This window comes from Manihot esculenta, chromosome 14 (genome assembly GCF_001659605.2).
Source record: "Manihot esculenta cultivar AM560-2 chromosome 14, M.esculenta_v8, whole genome shotgun sequence".
In the NCBI taxonomy this organism is placed as follows: Eukaryota; Viridiplantae; Streptophyta; class Magnoliopsida; order Malpighiales; family Euphorbiaceae; genus Manihot; species Manihot esculenta.
Genome location: NC_035174.2, coordinates 13,625,339 through 13,648,749, shown reverse-complemented (window position 1 = coordinate 13,648,749; position 23,411 = coordinate 13,625,339). Strand labels below are relative to the sequence as shown.

Below are 23,411 nucleotides of genomic sequence, written 5' to 3'. Positions count from 1 at the left end.
ATAAATAAATTATCATTTTAATAGACAAAATAATTTATACATTTCTATATTTCACGTAATTATTTTCACATAAATTTAAAAAAATATATAGTTAAAATAATTAAAATAATAAATTTTACATTACTTTTTTTAATATATATTCCACTAATATTTTTTTATTATAAAATTATTTTTTAAAACTAATTGTTTATTTGTTATTAATTTGAAGTGGTCAAAGATAAACAAAGATTAACAGTCAAAACAAATCACTGTGTGCCAAACTCTTACTTGTAAGTAGGTGGCGCCAACTCAACGTCCCTTTCATCCGAAAAACCGTTTCCCTCAATTTTTATTCAAAACTTTCGGTTTTTGTTTTAATTTTTTTTTTTTATTTATCAGCAGATCTCTCCGTTTCTCTCTCCGCAGAAAAATCTAATAGCTAATCCCTCGCCGCCTCCTGCCTCGTCGGGATTTCTTCTTCTCTGACCGCCGCCGGCTCTATCTGTCTCCCTCCGTTATCTTGCGACGTCTTTACATTCAAGTCAAGTCCTGAAATATTCTCCGGGTGATTATAGAAATTTTCATACAGTAAAACGAAGTGATCAGTAGTGAATTTTAGGGTTTTAATGATCCAAGAACAGTTTGATCTGTGAGCGAGATTCGAGGTGAGAGATTTCCTTAAATTTCAATTTTTTTGCTTATTATTTATTTATTTTTATCTCATTTATTCGTTTTTTTTTTTTTTTTTTGCAAAATTTAGAAGGTTATGGAAATATCACATGGCCTTCCCAAATAATCCAAAAATGGATTTTATTTTTATAATTATGAGAAGTATATTTGATTCAATGAACCCCTCTCTCTCTTTCTCTGCTATTTCTGAAATTTACAGAGAGATTTACATGAACAGTATTCATCACTTTGTGTGTCTGCAAAAACAGAGACATGAACCTGTCAAACACAGCCATTATTTTGCTAATGGATTCTTCATTGAAACCCCACTTTCCTAAATCGTTTTTCTTAAATTAAACGTTTACTTTGTGGGTTCTTAACATGTTACCCATTTTCGTCCCTAATTGGGGAAATAAAAAATGTTCATTTTGGTTATAGTAGTTTTTTCTTTTCACGATTGGTTTCGCATTCCTGACCTCTCTCTTTTGTCCCCAGTTGAATTTTGTACTGTTTATTTGGTCTGTGCTTTGATCATCTCTGATGTTAGCCTTCGTTAAAAAAAAAAATAAAAAAAAAAAAATTTTCTCTTCTCTGTGAGTTAATGGTATAAAATTTTACTGTTAGTTCATAGGGATGAACAATGATCTTGCTTGCACGTGGTCTTCCATGTCTCTACCCATATCCCCAAGAACATTAGCACCTGCAACTTCAGTCTTTTAATTATTAAACTACAAACAAACAGATCACGTTATTTTTAAATGCATTTTTTATTATATAAATAATAAATGGTAAGAAAATCCAGGGAAAGACGGTTGAAATTTATTGTGCGATCTCAAAATAGCTCTTTGTTTCATCAATGTAAATTCCATTTTATCCTTAAATAACTGTATGATTTATTTGTAAAATTTGTTTTTATTGATAGTATTAAGATACTTACAAGAGATTATAATTATTGCCTTTCTATTAAAAAAGGAAAAGATAATTTATCTACCATATGAGATTATTTATTATTTTTAAGTGATAGTTATAGAGAAAGATCTATTCTGTAAGCTTTGAAATAACTTCAGTTGAATTCTCTATCATGAAAAAGGCAGGGAGAGGAAGAAGGGAACAGGCAATGGTGGGGCTATTTTGTGTTGTTGAGTGAACCTCAATTGCCAGCCCAGCGGACAACGGCAGTCCCGTGAGACGGACAAAAGGGAAATTTGAGGGAATAAATTAACCCTCTTATCCTACGCACCCCTTCTCTTTTTTCTCTCTGTCTCTCTCTCTCTCTCTCTCTCTCTCTCTCTCTTTTTATCTTTCATTGCAGTAGTCCACTCTCTGGTCTCCCCATTTTCTTTTTGGGACCCCTTAACCCAGCATTTCATTACAACCTAAAAAAAAACAACCTCTAGTGATGACCGTTAATGCACGTTGGGGCATGCTTCGGTTTTCTCTGTAACTTCACCTACACCTGATGTTGTTTTATTATCTTCATCATCACCAACACTTTCTAGGCTCTTTGTCATGGCCTGATCCGATTGGATTTGGTTTTTCTTGATAAATATTGAGTGCCCATTAGCATTTAGCTGTTGTAATTCTCTAATTCATCCTCTATCAGATCTGGGTCTTTCAAAAGATGTACCCTTTCTTTTCAATTTTCAGTTTCCTTTTTCTTTTTTATTGGTTTATTCTTTGCTTTTTCTTACCACTCTGTAGTATCTTAACTTTTTCTGGTTTGTGGCAGATTTATTGCAGGGAAAAGTATCTTCTTTTTGAGCAGTTGGTTTGATTCCACCTCCAATGTTGAATACATGAAAGGCAAAGCTGTCAAATGTGGTTCATTATGTGAAAAAAAACTCATCAATATGGTCTAATTTGGACAGTGTTTGATGGATGTATGTGAATCAAAGAAGCACACAGCTGTGGGCAAACCAAGACCTCCCTTGGTTCCAGCTGAAGGGAACAGCAATGCAGCAGTTACAACCCGCCGCCCTCGAACGAGGGAAGTTAGTTCTAGGTACAAATCGCCATCCCCTTCTGATTCTAGGCGCTGTACATCACCAAGCCTATCGAGGACAGTGCCTACGACATCCCAGTTGGTGTCCAAAAGAGCCAAATCAGCGGAAAGGAGGCGCCCTTCAACTCCACCTTCACCCGCAAGACCTTCTACCCCAGTTCATGATTCATCTGTTGATATGCAGTTGTCATCTAGAAGACTAAGTACTGGGAACCGTTTACCAGAGAGTTTATGGCCTTCTACGATGAGAAGTCTTAGTGTTTCCTTTCAATCGGATTCCATTTCTATCCCTATCAGCAAGAAAGAAAAACCAGTCAATAACATCTCTTCTGATCGCACCTTGCGCTCATCTTCAAATGTGGCCCATAAACAGGCCGAAACGCCTGCTGGATCACGGAAGCCTACACCAGAAAGAAAGAGGAGTCCTCTTAAAGGGAAGAATGTACAGGATCAGTCAGAGAATGCTAGACCTATAAATAGTTTACAGAATAAATTGATCGATCAGCATCGATGGGCTAGTAGATTAGGTGGGAAGATATCTTCTAATTCATCGAATAAAAGCACAGATCTCACTGATAAGACTATGAAAGCTTTATCCACACCAGTGGGGATTGGTATATCTTCAATCAGAAGAATGCCTGTGCATGGTGGTACAGTTAAACCTCTACAAAAATCAGCTAGTGATGCTGCAAAATTATCATTTCCAGAAGATATAGGCAGGAAATTGTCTGGGGCAAATTCTGCAGATGATAATTCACTGCAGTTATCCGGAGCTCATAAGCTTGTTTCAGCAAATTTAACAGATAGAATGTCTTTAATAATTCCTGCAGTTAGATCACAGTCCTTGCCTACTCATGGATCACGCCCTCCATCACCAAGTAAGACCTCTGTTAGTAGAGGTGTCAGTCCTGCTCGGGCAAGACCATCCACTCCTCCTTCTAGAGGGGTCAGTCCGTCTCGGACAAGGCCATTAAGTGTCTCTAGTCAATCCAATAGTTCTACTTCAGTGCTTAGCTTTATAGTGGATTTTAAGAAAGGGAAGAAAGGTGCAAGCTATATTGAAGATGCTCATCAGATACGGCTATTATACAACAGATATTTACAGTGGCGATTTGCTAATGCCAGGGCAGAGGCTGTTCTTTATGTTCAGAAAGTAAAATCAGAGGTAGGATTTCAATTTTCATGCTAGCTAAAATTTCTAATGTTGGCCTCCTGGATTTGTCATTCATCTCTTTTAATATTTTCTTTCATTTCATTTTAATGTTGATTGATTTTTTTTTTTATGGCCCAGAAAGCTCTATATAATGTTTGGACCAGTACATTAGCTATGTGGGATTCAGTATGCAAGATGAGAATCAGTCTCCAACAGTTGAAGCTAGAGCTTAAACTGAATGCTGTTTTGAATGATCAAGTAATATCTCCTTGTCATGGCCCTACAATTTTGCAACCATATCTGATTTTTATTAGCGTCCTGAGTGGTTTTTAAGTAAACATTTAATTCTTTAGGGTAGGTACCAATATGCTTTTTCATCATGCAATCTTGTGCTGAACCTCTTTGTTCTTTTCTCCCTTTCCTTCTGGATGAGCGGTGGGGGCGGAGGGGAAGAAAAATTGGGACTGGGCCATGGAGGTCATGAAGAGGAAGAGGGTAGTAGAACATAATCTTGAAACTGAACCATTATATACGGATTTGGATTTTTTAGACTATGCATGCTTGGTTGTATTTAGATTTGATAGAGATAGTAACATATTGACATGCACCATTATAGATGAGGACAGGAATTTTGTGCAATCATATCTAGCAAATCTAGCATTGATCAGCAGTTCTCTAATTATCATGGCAAAAAGCAATAGTGATTTTACAAGATTCAAAGAGATCACGTGATAACTTAGAACCCATGGGAGTCAGAGCTCCCAGGGGGTAGCAGCAGAATAGTAGATGTACAAATTATATTGTAGGACATTTTTTGTTGCAAATTTAGAGATTTTATTCTTAATCTCTAAGGATTTGCAGACTAATGTGATCATCTTGTCTCATTTTGGAGTAATCGACATATTTTGTTGCACATTGTGTTCTAACTGTCTAGATTTTCCATCACATCTAGTGAATTTTGGAGTCCCTGGAGAACTATTAACTAGGCAGATGGAGAAGGGAGACCAGATGTAGTGATAGGTGGTAAGAGAACAGGTAGAAGAACAGAAGGAAACATAACATGGATTGAGGCAGCTAGAAGGGTATCACTATCACAATCATGATATTATCTTATTGATCCACTATTATTGGGATATTAGTCATGGACTTAAATTGCAGTTGTGATCATAGGTAAAGGAAACAAGCCCAGTAATAGTTGACATAAAGACACAAACAAATCATAGTAATGCAATTCTCTTTGAAAAAATTGCAAAGTTTATGAATGAATAGATATTAATAAATACAAGTAATAAGTAAAACAAAGAGACATAATCCAATAATAAGCATAAATACATAGAAAACAAGACATTAAAAATTCATTATTCATAGGAATCATTATCATTAGTCAATTTAAACATTAAATAACTATGTAGATAGTAAAGAGTTATGTTTCATGTACTATAAATTTAACAAAAGCCTGGTATAAACATAACCTTCTTTAACAAATAAGCAAAAAAAACCAGAAAAAAAAAAATTCAACTTCTTCAGGTAATCAACTTTTGATGGAAATTTGAGTGAGAAAGTGAGACACAACTGCTTGAAATTCCCTATACTAAAAAATGAAGAATATGGAAGAGTGTTGCCCCCATTTGGATTTAAAAAAAGTAGTGATCTTGTGAACCATTGTCGTTACTTAAGAGTAAATAATGGCCATTGCTATTAAGTAAAGAGTGTAAGAACCAATATCCTTTTGCCTTTAAATAATGGGTTTCAACCAAATAATTTTGTTGAATTGTTGTTATTGTTATTATTATAGTTTATTTGTAATGACTGGAAAGAAATCAGTTTTCTCAGTTTTAGAGACATTTTGTGATAATTAGTCATCTGCTAAATGGTGCACTGTCCTTCACTTTCTGAATCTTGCTTGTATAGTCAAATTTTAGTTTTGTAAATTTATATAGTATCACAATATTTTTGCTGTCCAATACACTTTTCTATTTCTTTTGTCAATTTAGTTGTGCCATAATCTAATTGCTTCAATGTTTAACTCAGATGGCCTACCTGGATGATTGGGCTTTACTTGAAAAAGATCATTTAAATTCATTATCTGGGGCTTTGGAAGATTTGGAGGCAACCACTGTTCGTCTTCCAGTGACTAGTGGGGCAAAGGTATCTTTGGTTGTAAAAGATTATTGTAGTCGGTTTTGAAGTGACAAAAATCTTGCATCCTTACTTGATTTCCCTTTTTTTTTTCTTTTTTCAGGCTGATATAGACTCCTTGAAGGTTGCTATTTGCTCTGCTGTCGATGTAATGCAGGCAATGGGATCCTCAATATGTTATTTACTCTCAAGGGTGAGATAGATGCTCTCTCTTATCTCTCTCTGTCCCCCCACCACACCCCCCCCCCCCCCCCCCCCGCGTTTTCATCTATCTATCTATTTGTAATTCTCATATAAAGCATAATGGTCAATTTAGCTTTGTTTGTTTGTTCTATCATTTTGAGGACCACTTATTGGGCATGCCGTAATGCAATTATTTCTTAGGTGGTTCCGGAACTAATTACTATGTTATAAGTGATTGGTTGAAGGGGTAACTCAAGATTTTGATGAGTGAACCATTTGCTTTTTTGTGGCGCCAAGTCTTGTTGAATTCAGTAGCATGTAATTTCAAGGGCGATATTGACTGAATGTTTTTGTAGGTGTAGATAGACATATTTTATTTGTGGTTTTATGCCCCATGTCACTATTGCTTCTTCAGAATATCTTAGCTGGAGAGTATTCTCCTGATTTTAAGTTCCGAAGGTGCTGGGGTTTCATGTTTTTGATAAAAATAGAATACTTGAGTTTCTTCATGTTTTGAAATAGTGTATTTGAGAATAAATCATTTATTAGAAGACATACTGATGTAGAACCAACAGGGTATTGGAGAGCAAAGGGGTGAATATGAATTCTTCAAATGGGACAAATAAATTCTCAAGTGTATTATTATTATTATCAATAGTCAATCATCAAAAACAGTCTCTGAATATGTAGACATCCTAGATCCTAGTTATAGAGTTTTGCAACCCTAATCCCATTAAGATTTGGAACTCCAAGTCCAAGTGTAATTAGTAATACTAAGCAAAATTCCTAATAATAAATTAGTAACTGAATTCCTAAATAATAAAAGTACTAATATTTCATAAATAATAGAAATATATAATCTTACTAGTTTTACAATAGAAGATTGAATTGAAGCAATTTTTAAATCTAGTCTTCTTGTAGTGCATGACCACCATTGCCCTTTAAGAGTTGACAAATACTGACAAAAGAAGATAAGACTGTCTAACTGCCATGAAGATTTGGGACGTTATCAAGGCCTAATGAAACTCATTAGGTTATTGTTCACAGATTATGGCTCCTACTTAGTTTAGACAGATCAGAGTTGCAGCAGAACTGCCATCTAGGTTACTGGCCCCTATGAAGCATTAACTTAAGCAACAGTACCTTGATACCGAACTTCAACTTGCTAGTTCATCTAGTTTGCAGTCCATGCAGCAGATAAACATTACTCCAATTTTCTGTCAGTTGTTACTAAATAAAGTTGCATCTGGCACAAGAAGTTACCCATTTGGAAGCAAAAGATTTGAAGCATATGTAATAAGCTGAAATTCTGGTTTGGATATAAGCCAATGGGATGTTTTTCTTCTGAAACATTTTGTAAACCAATTTCACAAATATTTAGTTTACTTCACAATGTTTTAATGATGGATGGAAACTGCTTCCACGGACTATCCATTTACAAAATGTGTCTTTTTGGTAGTGTGAACTTTTGCAAGGAGGCAAAATTCAGAATCTTAAAAGTTTTCTAGGTTGAAGTTATTGTATGCATGCAAATAAACCTTGGTCGCTTGATGATTTTTCTTGGGCATCTTTTACTTTGATTTCTCAGTTAGCACGTTTTGTGTATCGTCTTTCCTTTTTATACTAGGCATATGTCTTCATAATTCAAGGGTCTTGCTAGCAGTTGGATTTTTAGCCTCATACCTGCCTTTTCAATCCTTGTACAAGCTGCAGAGTGTGATCGGTAATTATTTGCATATCTTATGCTTTCTTCTGGATGCTCAAAACTCTTGTTTGTAAATTTGTGTTATAGGTGGAGGGAATGAATGAATTGGTTTCTGAGCTTGCTATTGTAGCAGCAAAAGAGAAAGCTTTGCTTGATGAATGTGAAGCTCTATTGGCTTCAACCGCAGCTTTGCAGGTGAGAATAAAGATTTATGGTTTTAAAACTTGGTGTTTTAACTAAGTAGTTGTCTTGATTAGTTATCTTCCATTTATTTGCATCAGCATTGTTAAAGTAGTGGTAACTTGTGAGATAATTAACCTTGAAAGTCGCATTTGCATTAGAAATCAAAGAAACAAAACTAAGTATTGTTTAGTTGCAATCATCGAGCATCATAAAACTATGCAATTACATCCAAGGATGGATTTAAATCGCGGTTGTAGTCACAGGTGATGGAAACAAGCCTGTAACGGTAGTAACGCGATAGTGCTAGGCAAATTTTTTAAAAAACTTTGCATAACCATGAAATTAAAAGATATTTAATGTTATGAGTATAACTAAGAAACTCAATCAACATTAAATAAAGACATTCAATCCATCATTATTAGATATCTTTAACAACAATTAATTTATAGCTAAAATAATAATTAGATAACATGGATAATAAAAAAATAATTCTTTATACTCCAAATTGACAAAAAGAACTTAGCATCAAACATTATTTTATTTAACAAATAAGTAAAGCAAAGATAAATAACTCAAATTTTACAAGGTATAAATATATAGAATTAGAAAAAATAGTTGATGATATTAATTTAAGAGAAAATAAATGAGACATTTGTAGAAGAAATTAACTTTTAATTGAAATTTGAGAAAAGTGAGATATAATAATATAAAACTTCTCAATCTAAGGAAAAGAAATTGAGTTGTTCAACAATATTAAACTTCCCAATCTAAGAAAAAAAAAATTGAGTTGTAGCCCCATATAGCTTTTCCAAAAAAAAAAAAGATAATGCAGTGTTACTATTACTTAACAGTAAATAACGACAGTTATAGGAACAAATTTTTCTTACCCTTTAAATAACGGGTGTAATGGTAACAAGAGGGTAAAAGACCTATAAATAATAAACTTTACACAATGTAACTGCCTTTGTTTAAAACCATGCGTCCAAGTCCATGAGGTTTGGTTATAATTACATATTAGGTAAAATCTTTTATTAAAATTACACCCCATCCCAGTCGTTTGATTCATTCATAACAACCAAGTTCAGAGGCATGTAATATTAATATATGCAAATGACATTTGGACTCGGTCGGAAGTCTAAAATTATCCCTTAATTTAGACCCAGCGAGAAGTATTACCCTATGCATTTGCATGAATTTGGAAAGTTCTCTCATCTCTTATGCTGATGTGGCACATTGACATGCTTCAATATGTTATGGGGTCCACTTACAATTTCTTCTTTCTGTAGTTACGTGTGTTTCCCTATAATCCTTTTTCTTGTTGAATTCCTTTCATGAACTATTTTTTTGCTCTCTCTGCAGACAAGTGTATACATAATTTTTTTTTCTCTTCTTTTAGTGATTTCAACTTTTTTTAATCTGAAATATTTTTTAAATGAAAAAGAATCAAGTTTTTTCATTTCAAATAAGAGACTTTGTTAAAAACAATCAATTGAATTAAATTCTTGTGAAAGTTCTTGATTCCAAACGAAGGTTTAAGTTAAAAAGAGTAGAATTCTTTCATTTCAAACCAGAAAATTTATGAATAGAAATAGATTGAATTAAGTTCTTGCCATGTTTGATTGTTTTAAATTTCTGTTTTATCAAGCATGTCCTGGATAATATCTGAGTTCTTATCTTGCCATCAAGCAGGCAGAGGAGTGCAGCATGAGAACACATCTCATACAGGTGAAATCTTGCTCTTGAGAATCAAATAATCTTGGGAATGAGAAACTCTTCATGGCCTGATCAACTGCTAAGCTAACCTTTACCAGTTTCCACTTGAGCAAAGATAAATTAATCCTCTATGATCTCAGTAAATGTATATTGATTTTTTTCTTTCTTTCTTTTTCTTTTAAACTTTAGTGGGAAATTTCATCTGGGTTAATTCTTTTCTTCCTTTATTTCAATAGTGAGCTTGGCTCCACCGTATCCACTTGTAATACTTTTTTTTTTTTCTTTCTGTATCTCTCGAAAGAAAAGAAAAATCAAAAAACAAATGAAAAAGAAAAAGAGGGTAGTAGTTTGTTTATATGCATGGCTGCATATTTTCTCAATTAATTTCATCCAAGTTCCACTAGTAACTGAACATGAATAGTATTAAAAAGTAGGAATTTTTATATTTATAGTTAAATTTTTAATTTTGAATTAAAAAGTCTCAATTTATAAATTTGTTATAATTATAGTAATTTCTAAACTAATTTTAATTAAAATTTAAATTAGTTAGCACTATGTGTCATTATTTTTATTTTATATGAGTAATTTAAATTAAATTTTGGTTAAAATTTGAAATTTTTAATTATCTAAAAATTCTTAATTAAAATTATTATTTAAGTAAGAGATAATTAAATATTTCAATTATATAATTTAAAATTTTTATATAATTAAGTTTCAGTATTTTAATTAAAATTTAATTTTAATGGGAAAATTAGACCCATTATAACTACTATCCCTACTTTATCCTCTAAACTAAATCTGATAAGGAAAGTTAAACTCTTGAGTGTTTATATTAATTGTATTCCTAAATATAAGGATTACATTTTCTTGATTAATTTCATTAGAAGGATTAAGGTTAATGCTACAACACAAAGAGAACAAAACAACAAACTACTAAAGCCAATGTAAATGATAAACATGATATCAAAGCTTTTTCCTCAGCAGATAATTTCATATCTATCTAAGGTGAATTTCTTCCATCACCAGTATGAAACCTAACTGAAGATCATCCTGGTACTCAGATGGATTTGGTGATTGAATGACATGCATGTGGCCACCTTTCTGTTTTTGCTTCGATTAGCGCTACGTTTCATGGGCATTGCATGTTTAGTGGTGACAATTTTAAACACGAATTAATAAAATACATAAATACTTAACCTATATTAAATTGAATAATACAATTTAAAATGAAAAATATATTTATGTTATTTAAATCCAGGATAATAAATAAAATTCATTTATAAACCAGTAAATTAAAATTAAATGATGGGCTAGGGTGAAATTAACCCAAATGACACTACACATAGATAAGAGTGTCTGCTTCCCGCCACTTTGAGATCCTATTTAACGGTAGGATTCTATTAAATCCCGTCTTCAGCCTTCTCCCAAAAATAAACACATTCAGATGTCCCGCTACTTCTTCCTCAATCTTCTCAACAGAGCCACCTCTCTGTCTCACCTAACCCAAATCCACGCTCAGCTCCTCATCCACGGTCTCCACACCGACATTGCAGCTGCCACCAAACTTACCCACAAGTTCTTCGACTTCAACTCCACTTCCCACGCACGTTCCATCTTCTTTTCCATCCCAAAACCCGACATTTTCCTCCTCAATGTCCTCATCAAGGGCTTCTCTGACAATTTCCAGCCTTTGCAGGCTATTTCGCTCTTTACCCATTTGAGAACAAGGCCTGATCTTCATCCTGATAACTTCACTTATGCTTTTGTTATTTCAGCTGCCACGAGTTTTGGGGATGCGAGGGTTGGATTGTTGCTGCAGGCGAAGGCTATTGTTGATGGTTTTGGTTCAGACTTATATGTTGGTTCTACTCTTGTCGATATGCACTTTAAACTCTTTAGGGAAGATTCAGCGCTCAAGGTGTTCGATAGGTTGTCTAATAGAGATACTGTTTTGTGTAATACGGTAATTTCTGGTTTGGTGAGGGTATGTTGTTATGAGGATTCCGTCAGACGTTTCTGGGATATGGTTTCAGGTGACGGCCCCCAGTTTGATTCAACTACACTGATAGCAGTGTTGCCAGCTGTGGCAGAATTACAGAAGTTGAGATTAGGGATGCAGATTCAATGCTTGGCAGTAAAGTTTGGCTTTCATTCTCATATTTCTTTGCTTACGGGTTTGATTTCATTGTACTCCAAATGTGGGAACGTTGAGAGAGCAAACCTTTTGTTTAGGGATATTGGCAGAAAAGATTTGATATCTTGTAATGCTATGATTTCAGGATTTACTTACAATGGAGAGATAGAATCTTCAGTGGGGTTGTTTAAAGAATTGGTTGCTTCTGGAGAGAAGGTTAATTCAAGCTCAATTGTGGGATTGATTCCTGTATATTCTCCTTTTGGTCATTTATATCTTACTAACTGCATTCATGGTTTTTGTGTGAAATCTGGTACTGTTTCAAATTCTTCTGTTTCAACTGCCTTGACCACAGTATATTGTAGATTAAATGAAATGGAATCAGCACGACAACTTTTTGATGTATCTTCAGAGAAAACTTTAGCTTCTTGGAATGCCATGATATCAGGTTATACTCAAAATGGTTTAACAGAAAGAGCAATTTCTCTTTTTCAAGAAATGCAGATGTCTAATGTCAGTCCAAATTCTGTCACAGTTACAAGTATTCTTTCCGCCTGTGCTCAACTTGGAGCCTTGAGTCTAGGAAAGTGGGTACATGGTGTAGTTAAGAATAAGAGCATTGAGTCTAATATATATGTTTCAACTGCTTTAATCGACATGTATGCAAAGTGTGGGAGCATTTTAGAGGCTCGGCAATTATTTGAATCAATGCCTGAGAAGAATGAGGTAACTTGGAATGCCATGATTTCTGGATACGGTATCCATGGCCATGGGCAGGAAGCTCTAGAACTCTTTTATGAGATGTTGAATTCTGGTATTCCACCAACTAGAGTCACTTTTCTTTCTGCATTGTATGCTTGCAGTCATGCTGGCTTAGTAAGAGAAGGCGATAAAGTTTTCCATTGCATGGTCAATGACTATGGGTTTGAACCTTTACCTGAGCATTATGCATGCATGGTTGACATCCTTGGGCGAGCAGGAAAATTAGAGGTTGCTTTGCAGTTTATCAAGAGAATGCCAGTTGAACCAGGTCCACCTGTGTGGGGTGCATTGCTTGGTGCTTGCATGATTCACAAGGACGCTAGCCTAGGCCGTGTGGCTTCACAACAGCTATTTGAATTGGACACGCAAAACATGGGTTACTATGTCTTAATGTCAAACATTTACTCCAGCGAGAAAAACTATCCACAAGCTGCTTTAGTGAGACAAACAGCTAAGAGTAGAAAGCTGATAAAGACTCCAGGCTGCACCTTAATTGAGGTTGGCCAGGTTCCACATGTCTTCACATCTGGTGATCAGTCCCATCCACAATCAAAAGCAATCTATGCGGGGCTTGATAATTTGACTGCAAAGATGAAAGAGGCTGGATTTCAGACAGAGACTGATACTGCTTTGCATGATGTGGAGGTGGAAGAGAAGGAACTAATGATGAAGGTTCACAGTGAGAAGTTAGCTATTGTTTTTGGCCTTATCTCTACTGAACCTGGAACTGAAATTAGGATCATTAAGAATCTCAGGGTTTGTTTAGATTGTCATACAGCAACTAAATTTATATCTAAGATTACAGAGAGGGTTATTGTGGTAAGAGATGCCAAAAGGTTCCATCATTTCAAGGATGGTGTGTGTTCCTGTGGAGACTATTGGTGAAAAATCCGTTGGTACATTATTATGGTATGTATGCTATCATCTCGTCTTGCACATTTATGTTGATTACATAGCAGTGATAAAAACGGGACAACAAAACTGGTTTTGTTCATAACTGGTTTTCATTTTCATATTTTATATTTGAATTCAAAACCAGTCATTTCTAGAGTCAATTTTCCTTTCCTCATGGTAAAAAGGTCAAGCATGCTTCAACGTGCAAAATTTTCCTGGGTGTGCATGCATTATCCAATTAGGAAACATTGGTTTTCTTCTCTTATTGTATTGTGTACAATGCAGGGAAAAACAAAGACTTTGGGTAAAATGCACAATCGAGTCCCTGTTTTCTAAAACTTTAGGTAAAATACTCTATCAAGTCCCTGTTTTCTAAAACTGAGATGAATACCAACTTTCTAATCCATTTAACTTTTGTCCTCTCCTTAAAATTATATACAATTTTATTCTTGGTTTTTAAATGAAACAACTATTTAGTTCCAGAGTTTTCACATGCTATGCACTTTTTTTTTGCCGAAGTGCTATGCACTTCAGTCCCTTTATTTATGTACTAAGGGTTGTCGTTTTAAAAATTTCAAGGACCACTGATTGTTTCATTTTAAAAGTTAGAGACTAAAGTGCACATAATTTTGACAAAATTGTTAAAAGTATATTAATACAAAAGTTAAGGGCCATTTAATTCACTTTGATAGCACCAAAAAAAAGAAGGAAAGTCAAGGAGTTTTGTGATTTATCCTTTTCTTTTTAATGTTAACTTTTAATATTAAGATGGTTAGGGGGGAAAATGTTTTCAAAACATACCTGAAATCTTACTTATGTTGCTTTTCCTTATTGTCTTTAGCAGACTTTCCGGAGGTTAAAATTTCGTTTCTGTTTTTTTTTTTTTTTTTTTAAAAAAAAAGATAAGCATAGGTCCACTGCTTTGCAGATGAGGATAATACTATAGGATAAATGTCCTTCAGATAACAACCTCCAGGTAAAATAAATAAATAAATAAAAGCTTCTCCTTGAATAAACGAGTATACTTCAGAAGGTTGCTTCCACATTGAACTGTTAAAGACCTTTTATATGGGACCCTCTATTCTATTTCTTATTCTTTAGAAATTAAATTTTATTTCCCAATTAAATAGTGGTGTGAAACTTGGAATTATTCTGCAATCCTTGGGTAAGTTGGTGTGAAAAAAAATAACAGAAGAATCAAATCTTTCACTTCAGTTACAAAACTTGGTACATTGCAAAATGCTGCACAAGAAATTTTTCTGTAGGTGTCCTTGTGCATCTGCATTTTGTTAACTCATACATCATATTTGATATAGTTGTAAAAGCAAGAATGTACATGTATCTTCCAGAGATGCACATATCGAACAAACTTCTTAACAGTTGATTCCACATTGCTTGGTGTCAGGTCCCCTGGTTTTCATGACAAATGGGTCTATTCGAACCCAAAGCAGGGAGAAGATTGAAGCCAAGAGAACAGACCAGATAACAACAATGGTAGGTGTCCTGTTTTGCCTTCCCATCAGACCTTTCAGGAATGGGTAGAGATGGACAATCACCCAGAAGGCAAAGAAGAGCTTCCCAAATAATGGTCCCCATGATTGGGATCCATTGTTTATAGCATCTGAGACTCCAGCAACAACTCCGACAAGGTTGATGATTAGGATGGTAGTTGGAGGTATCAGTAGGGTTGTCCATTTAAAAGCATATAGTTCTCCAAACTCTTCATCATCGGTTGCCTTGGATGTAACTGTGAAATTCGTGTCAATACCAGCTAAAACCTTCAGAAGACCTTGCACAACAGCAAAGAGGTGAGCTGATACACCACCAATGACCCAAAATTGCTCATTTCTCCACCATTCTTCGATGCTCACCCCACTCCATCTTAGCTCAAGAATACCAGTTGCAAAGATTGATATGAATAAAGCAATGAAGAACAGACTTGCAAAGGTGCTTATCTGGATTGTAATAAAATAAGAAACAAGTTAAATATTATCAAACAAACCAGTACATGCTATTCTCATGCGAACGTGGAATATGAAAACTAATCTACTAAAATATTCGTGGAGTTCTTATCAATCTCATGCGTGTCATGTTAATAATTTATGCTGATCATAAGATCTATTTTGATTTTTGTGCCTTCTAAAGCTATGCATGAATTTTGTACTCATAAAGATTCACTGGAGAAAATTCAATTATATCATTACCTCTGGCATGATGAATTTATCTGTCAGCAAGCAGATCGCAGGCAAGATACAATATGCAAGAAGTGGCAAGGAGGTGAAAGGATAGACGGTTGTGTTGACATATGCAAATCTCTCAAGCCACTTGAGCTTTCCTTCCTTGTAGCCATACCATACAGGGCTGTGACGACTAAAGAAGATCTCAACTGAACCAAGGGCCCACCTAAGTACTTGGTTGAGCCGATCAGACAGATTGATGGGAGCTGAACCTTTAAATGCAGGTCTCTTTGGCATGCAGTATATGGATCTCCAGCCGCGACAATGCATCTTGAAACCTGTAAGGATATCCTCTGTAATTGAACCATAAATCCATCCGAGCTGCATAGGCAAACATAACGTTAATCAAAAGATCAATTTAGTACCTAGAAGAGCTATGAAGTGTTTGCTGTCATTATTACCTCAGTTCCCCAGTCGGTTTTGTCCTCATAGCCACAGCTAATCACATGAATGGCTTCTTTAAGCAGAGCTGCAGGACTTGAGGAAGGAGGGACACCACCTTCTTCCATTAAAGTTGAAGTTACAAAAATTGCGGACTGTCCAAATCTCTTCTCAAAATTCATCTGGGACATCAAAAGTTGCTTGTCATCATCCATTCCTGCAAAAGAAATGATAGAGCACAGAAATGACAATCGAGGGAATAAGAAGCTTTATGAAGCAACATTAAGAGATTGATCACTGAGCTATGAATGTTTACAAACCTTCAAGATTTATAGCGTCTCCATTGGCTCCTTTCTTAGATTGATTCTTTTTGCGGCGTCCGAAACATGGGCAACAGTCACAGGTAACCATCTTTGGGCGCTTGGGATCCTTTGGAGGTTCATACCCATACAAGGCTTGTCTTTTGAAAACGCATCCTGTCCCGACATATACAGGACCCTGAATTCCATCTAGACCTTTCATGTTAATCTGCAGGAACACAGAATCAAGACAGGTACATCATTTGATACTTCATCCTGCACAATTTATATACTTACATGATCAAAAACATGGAGCAGATTTATTTATTTTAAAGAAAGGACTCACATCAAAGAAGACTGTGTTTCTGTTTGCATATCGATCGTGTCTGTCAATACCGTCGAATCTTTGAGGGAACTGTACATAGCAAACTTTCTTTCCTATCTGAGGATCCATCAAGAAGCACATGGCTTCCCTGACTGCTTTGCTGTTGTTGACATAGTGATCACAATCCAAGTTCAGCATGAAAGGAGCATTGGTAAGTACAGCAGAGACGCGAACCTGGAAATTGCAAAGCAGAAAAGAGAAAAAAAATAAGCAAGCCTTGCAAAGCTGAAGCTAAATCAAATAGAAGATAGTGAGATCTTCTGCAAGTTTATTAATTAATTACCAGGGCATTCATGGCACCAGCTTTCTTGTGATGTGCAAAACCAGGCCTCTTCTCACGAGACACGTAAACAAGACGAGGTAACTCATTTCCTTCAACATCATGACCTCCACTGTGACCAAGAAACACTTGAATCATTCCAGGGTGATCTCTGGTATTATTTCCAGGCCATGGAGTACCATCTTGCATGATCCATCCCTCTGGAGGAACTTTCTGTGCTTTTGCTACAATTGCATTTACCCTAACCTTGAATTCTTCATATTCTCTCTGTCAACACAAAAAATTATCACATATTCATCAGCTAAAACTGCTCCAAGCTCTGCCCTTAATATAGAGGGTATGAAGAGCCTAGTTTCAAACCTTCATAGCTCTACGTTCTTTAACAAAGGTCGGCTGGACTTTGTCCTTGAGATAATCAACCTTTAAAGCAAAGTACATCTCAGGAGCTCGAGGCTCTATGTTAAATTTCTTGCAGAATGGTACCCATTTTCGAGCAAATTCAGCAGTTTCAGACAGAGCTTCAAAGGTACACAAGGAAGCACCATCATCTGAGAGATAGCATGAGACCTTTTCTACTGCGTAATCCACAGCCAATATTGACAATAATGTATTTGCAGTTACAAGTGGAGGTTCCTTCATGGGATCCACAGTACTCACAAAGAAATCAACTGGAGCTAGCATATTTGGCTCACCTTCCCTCTCATACCTGTAAACCACATACCTCAAAATGAAAAATCGATCAAATCACATGTACTTCTTTTATATTTTTCTCACGTTAAAAAGGTTACGTATAAAGAGAGTTGTATTGCATGAAAATGGTAGAACTATATATGATACCTGAGAGAGAGGCGATCAAGATAGGTCTCACGATCAATGGGGAGCCACTTGGGGAACTGATCAAGAATCCATGAAAATGCAAACCAGATTTCGCAGATGATAGAAGTTAGCCACAGGCCAATTGCATCATGCACTGGATTCATTATTCTATAGCGAAGAAACAATGCCAATATCACAAGTCGAGCCACTATTATCATTCTATATGGGTTGATCTTGCTTGATGCTATTGGTACTTTCCTTGACAGTGGCTGCCTCGTCTCATCTAACCTGCACCCGTCATTGGTTTACACATTATGTTATCAAATCAATAGCCATTACTATTATGCACTTACCTTCAACGGTCAAATATGATAATTCATATAATATATAATTCTCGAGGATAAAACTCTTTTAAAAATTTGGAACTCTTGGGTCTGTTTGGTATAAATCTGAATTAGTCGAATCAGTGTGTTTTGAACGGCAGATGGTTTATAATATATATATATATATATATTTCTTCTCTAGTTTGCTTATAATAAAAATATATATTAATTTTTTAACACCAAAATTAATATTATTGTAAAAATAATTTTTATATTGATGGTAGCGTGAATAATCTCTTGGGAAAGTGGAGACTCACATAACAGCATCAAGATCATCATCAGGTTCAGGTCCAAGATTGCCTTGCTGCAGTTTCCAGTCATCCGTCCTCTCTTTCCAACCTCCCTCTTTCTTCTCATGATCCCATCTTCCACTTCCTATCAAATTTGACAAAACTGTGAAAAATTGTGATAATTAATCAATCCTTTCAACCAATGAATGTATAGTACCAGGCTCAGAAACTGGATATGGATGCACTCGTTTATGAACTGAAGATGCCAACATCTGTTCTCCATGAGATCCAATAGGAAACTCTCCACTCACCTGCATTAATTTGCTGTGTTAATTATTATTTAAAAGGAAAATTCTTAGTACACCCATTTTAATTTTGTAATGGCACTATCATATTTTATAATAAATCCTACTGTATTTTATAATTAAAATTGTCATTATTTTAAAGGAAATTACTGCTTAAACAAAGGTTTTTTTTTAAATGGAGATTGAAAATTTGGGGAATAAAATTTAAAATCTCTTATATTTACTCAAATACATTTACCGCTAAACTTGTGAATGTACTTAAACAAGCTTTATATAGTAAAATTTATAAATATATAAAATTTTATAATTTTTACATGCTATAATTAAAAACAAATGAGTCAGAATATTTTTATTCGACCAAATTCTAATAAGACGAATATCGGGATGGATTCATATTTAAAAATTATTTATTTATAATTATAGTTTAATTCGTATTCATTATCAAATTGGTTTATATAAAAAATTAATTTAATATAAAATATAGAATAATAATAACATATAAATTTTTTTTATATATTTTCATTTAAAAATTAAATTTTAAATATTTTTTAGAAATGTTAATTCTTCAAAATGAAAAGTATTAACTAATATACATAAATTTAAATAATTTAGGATTTGATACGGAAGTGATTTTCAGTTTACACCCTAGTGGTGAAGTTGCAAGCAGGAACTGAATCATCTAAAAGAAATTGTAAAGAAAAGACTGGACGCGTTGCTTACTGGTCTAGATCTGACTCCACCAGCAATCACCGGTGGGAATTGGCTATTTTCCTCATCATCACGACCTCTTCCATATGTCATCTTCCCATAAAGCATAGCCTCAGTTAGATGATTGTTCTTGTCTTCCTCATCTTCAATATTGAACTCATGTTCTATATCATCCACGTCCTCTTCATCATCATCTCCTGCAACCCTGGCACTTCCTGGTGCAAATTTATTACAAAAATCAGATTGGAAAATGATCAAAAAGCCCACAACAATATTGATAAGGGAAAAGCATTATTTAGTCGAAAAATTAGTCTTTGAATATTAAAAAATAAATTAAAATATTATTAATATTAAAAAAAATACTAGTTCGTCGCTTTATTTTTAATTATTAAGTATTATTAAATTAAAATATTATTAATATTTTTAAAAAATACTAATTAATCATTTTATTATTTTTAGCTATTCAGTGTTATAAAAAAATTTTAAAATACTTTTTAATACAAAGAGATTAATTATTAAAATTTTTACAAATAAAAAAAATTAATTAATTAATTTTTTTGATATTATAAAAATTAAATAATAAAATACTTAATCGGTGAATTTTTTTTAATAACTCATAAAAATCAACGAAATTAATCTTTTATTTTAAAAAAATATATGAAAAAATCCTTAACGCTTTAAAAAATTTATTAATTAGTTCTTCCGTCATTTTTAACTATTAAGTGTTGTAAAAAAAGTTTAAATGCATTTAATATAAAAGAACTAATTATTATACTTTTTATAAATTTTAAAAATTAATTAATAAATTTTCTCATAAAAAATAAATAGTTAAAGTCATTTTTAACTATTAAGTGTTGTAAAAAAATTTTAAATACATTTAATATAAAAGAACTAATTATTATCCTTTTTATAAATTTAAAAAATTAATTAATAAATTTTTTCATAAAAATTAAATAGTAAATTGTTTAACGAACAAAACTAATAAAATGACTAATTAATAAATTTTTTAAGAGAGATTTATTTAATAATATTACCATCGTTTACAAATTATTTTCTATTTTTAAAAAATTATTAAAATGACTTTTATTTTTTTTACCAATGAAATAGTCTTTTTATTTTTTTTTCATTAAAAATAGATAAAAATTAATAAAAAATTTAAAAATCAATACAAAAAATTTTAAAAACAATTTTGTTCTCCATAACTGTTTTTTTTTTTCTTTAACCCTTTTTCTTCTGTTAATTTTTGGAACAATAAAAATTAACCGAAGGGATGACACCACTCTTATTTTTTAATACCTTAACAATGTTCCAATATTTCAAAACCGAGAAAGCAATTAATCAATAAATTTCTCTAGTAAATTTTTTTATTAATAATTGCATGTATACCCTCTCATAAAAAAATAATTTGCAAATATACCCTTGAGACGCTTGTATCTAGTTTTGCATTGAGGACAAACTTGAGTTCCTTCCCTTCTTTCATACTCATAGCAAGGCCTACAAACTGGAAACCCACATTCATTACAAGCCACAAACAGATCTCCATCCACCGTTAAGCCAATTTGATCACCACAAATCTCGCAAAATTGACCATCCAAGTTCTTCAAAGGCTTAGGCTGCACAAACACAAAACCAATGAGCCCAGCAAAACGAGCTCATGATCTTTGCATTAACATGAAAATTTAAAATAAACATGCATGCATACGATAAAAGCTGGTGTTTTTACCTCTTCATGTCCATGAATGACGACGAGCTCATTGCGGTTGTGAGAGCCGGCAACGAGACCAGCGCTGGCTTCCATGGTGAATGGAGAGAAGAGAGAAATGGGGTTAGGGGTGAGAGGAGAAGGAGAGTTTCTTTTTTATGAATGAAAAAGGTAGGATATGAGATGTCTGTCTCTCTCACCTAAAGTGTGTTAAGAGAGGTGGTGGGGTGGTGGTGGTGATGGTGGGCGGTGGTTGCAGAGTCGCCATTGCCGTAAAGCTAAGCTTCGTCTTTTTTTTTTTTTTTTTTTTTCTCAACTACCTTATACCCTTCTACTACTTCTCTCTTCTATTTTTATTTGAATTTCTTTTCTTCAACAGCCATCTATTCGTTTTTTGATAATTTTTTAGCTAACTTTTATTTATTTATTTATATAAAAAACAGAAAATTCACTTTTTAACTTGCAACAAAAATAATAATTATTAATATACTAAGTATAAAATAAAATATTAGACTTTATTATTTATTTAATTTTAAATATTAATAGGTGTTTAAAATGAATTTTTCAAAAATATGAAATTTATTAAAATATTGTAATTTTGAAAGATTTCAGTGGGATAAAAAAAAAATTAGTAGGTTGGCGTAAGTGTGATTTTTAATTAACGGTATATTTATTAATTAGTGGGATTGGTGATATCTAGGTATATTTAATTTGATATTTTTTTATGATAAGATGAATAGTCGATTTTAAAAAAATAAAAATTATGAACGAGTGATTAAAATTACTGATTCAATAGTAATTTTACGAATGAAGAAAATATTCTAATAGCATTTTAATTTTTAATAAGTTAAATTTAAAATTTCAAATAAATAAATTTGGAATAGGTGTAGTCATATAGAAAAAAGAAAAAGAAAATTAGAAATTGAAAATTCCCTCCATAATCATTATTTCATTTATCTTACTCGTACGATAGATCATGTTGGAGTCTAAATATTCATAATTTCCTACTAAAAAAATCCTAAATTTTACCTTTTCAACATTATTATATTTTTTTTAATTTATCCTAATCCATTAATAATGCTAGCAACTATAACCCATTTGATGAAGGAAAAAGAAATGAAAATATACATATGAATAGTATATAACTATAAAAATTATTTTGGAAAAAAGAAGAATTTATATTTTGATAAATTCAATTATAAAAAAAATAAAGGAAAGAAAGAAAACGAAAAGTTTCCAGTTAGAATTTCTTTAATTATCAACTATGAGATTAATATTTTGATAATAAATTTTTTTAAATAAATCGATTATTTTTCATTATACAATTTACTTATTATTATTATTCAATTTTATAATCTCTTATAAAAAAAATAACAATAATTAAATAACTCTTTTCGGTTAATTCAATGTAATATGAGAAGAAATAAAATTTAATTAATGTTATTAAAAATAAAAATAAATTTTATATAAATTTCATCTATATCTAATAAGCAGAATGTATTCATTAGATGACTTATGGGTATGACAGACTCAAACTGACTAATTTGTAATTTTAGTACAAATGGATGCTTATTTTAAAATGGCACACAAAATCTCATACACATACGGTTGATATCATGAATTTTTTAAAATTTTAATTTAATTGATTTTATTTACTATCAATTATTTTGTTTTAAATAAAAAAAATTAATTCTTTTTAATTTATACCCACAGTCATAATTACAAAATTTTAATGAATTCTTATAAAATTATATATAATTTCATTTTTTAAGCTAAAAAATAATAAAATTTTCTATTTCAAATAAAAAAATTAATAGAAAATAATTGAATTAAATTTTATGGAAATTTTTATTCTGATAAGAGGATAATAATTTTATTTTAAAAGAAATTAAAATTATCCAACATTTTTTCTAAATTTATTTAAATTCTTTTTTATAAAATAAATTGTTCAAATAAATCATAATTATCTCACTGAAATTGAAAAAATCTACTCGCATTTATAACATTTTAATTTTGGGTGAGGATAGGGAAAACATATCGTCATACCAATGCTAGTTTTTGTAAAAAAAATTATTTTTTTTTCAATTACATCCATTTAATATATAATTAATAGCTAAAAAAAACTCTAATCCGCATAGGACGAGCTTCATTCTTTAATGTTACATTATT

The 23,411-nt window shown here is 32.7% G+C and overlaps 3 protein-coding genes across 7 annotated transcripts; 2 read left to right on the top strand and 1 right to left on the bottom strand.

Moving 5' to 3' along the window:
* The first annotated feature begins 332 nt into the window (after positions 1–332).
* On the top strand, positions 333–10,133 carry LOC110600522 (AUGMIN subunit 8). 4 transcript variants are annotated; one of them, XM_043950553.1, is made up of 8 exons: positions 358–644; positions 1,739–2,224; positions 2,378–3,815; positions 3,942–4,061; positions 5,835–5,951; positions 6,046–6,135; positions 7,918–8,025; positions 9,703–10,133. In XM_043950553.1, exons 3-8 carry the CDS (start codon positions 2,523–2,525, stop codon positions 9,754–9,756), a joined length of 1,782 nt encoding a protein of 593 aa, XP_043806488.1. In that variant the 5' UTR covers positions 358–644; positions 1,739–2,224; positions 2,378–2,522; the 3' UTR covers positions 9,757–10,133. The 4 variants fall into 4 exon arrangements, with proteins under 4 accessions (XP_043806489.1, XP_043806488.1, XP_043806487.1 ...); XM_043950552.1 differs by having other exon boundaries at positions 1,739–2,271; XM_043950555.1 differs by having other exon boundaries at positions 359–644; positions 1,739–2,088.
* A 319-nt stretch (positions 10,134–10,452) lies between these two features.
* On the top strand, positions 10,453–15,349 carry LOC110600077 (pentatricopeptide repeat-containing protein At4g30700). Its single transcript, XM_021736789.2, has 2 exons — positions 10,453–13,531; positions 14,922–15,349. Exon 1 carries the CDS (start codon positions 11,171–11,173, stop codon positions 13,505–13,507), a length of 2,337 nt encoding a protein of 778 aa, XP_021592481.1. The 5' UTR covers positions 10,453–11,170; the 3' UTR covers positions 13,508–13,531; positions 14,922–15,349.
* LOC110600076 (cellulose synthase A catalytic subunit 7 [UDP-forming]) lies at positions 14,693–21,422 on the bottom strand. 2 transcript variants are annotated; one of them, XM_043950437.1, is made up of 13 exons: positions 21,264–21,422; positions 20,958–21,153; positions 19,553–19,755; positions 18,745–18,838; positions 18,555–18,690; positions 17,936–18,202; positions 17,459–17,804; positions 17,102–17,365; positions 16,780–16,992; positions 16,455–16,662; positions 16,155–16,351; positions 15,721–16,074; positions 14,693–15,471 (listed from the first exon to the last, which is right to left on the bottom strand). In XM_043950437.1, the coding sequence occupies exons 1-13, from the start codon at positions 21,336–21,338 to the stop codon at positions 14,890–14,892; spliced, it is 3,135 nt and encodes a 1,044-aa protein (XP_043806372.1). In that variant the 5' UTR covers positions 21,339–21,422; the 3' UTR covers positions 14,693–14,889. The 2 variants fall into 2 exon arrangements, with proteins under 2 accessions (XP_043806372.1, XP_021592480.1); XM_021736788.2 differs by having other exon boundaries at positions 18,555–18,672.
* Between the last annotated feature and the right edge of the window lie 1,989 nt (positions 21,423–23,411).

Bases quoted from the DNA above. Each gene is read 5' to 3' on its own strand.
- LOC110600076 (XM_043950437.1), bottom strand. From the start codon at position 21,338: ATGGAAGCCAGCGCTGGTCTCGTTGCCGGCTCTCACAACCGCAATGAG. The intron at 21,154-21,263 runs GTAAAAACACCA...GTGTTTGTGCAG, and splicing joins TCATTCATGGACATGAAGAG to CCTAAGCCTTTGAAGAACTT. The intron at 17,805-17,935 runs GTATCATATATA...TGTGGTTTACAG, and splicing joins CTTGATCGCCTCTCTCTCAG to GTATGAGAGGGAAGGTGAGC.
- LOC110600522 (XM_043950554.1), top strand. From the start codon at position 2,523: ATGGATGTATGTGAATCAAAGAAGCACACAGCTGTGGGCAAACCAAGA. The intron at 4,062-5,834 runs GTAATATCTCCT...TGTTTAACTCAG, and splicing joins ATGCTGTTTTGAATGATCAA to ATGGCCTACCTGGATGATTG. The intron at 6,136-7,917 runs GTGAGATAGATG...TTTGTGTTATAG, and splicing joins TATGTTATTTACTCTCAAGG to GTGGAGGGAATGAATGAATT.
- LOC110600077 (XM_021736789.2), top strand. From the start codon at position 11,171: ATGTCCCGCTACTTCTTCCTCAATCTTCTCAACAGAGCCACCTCTCTG.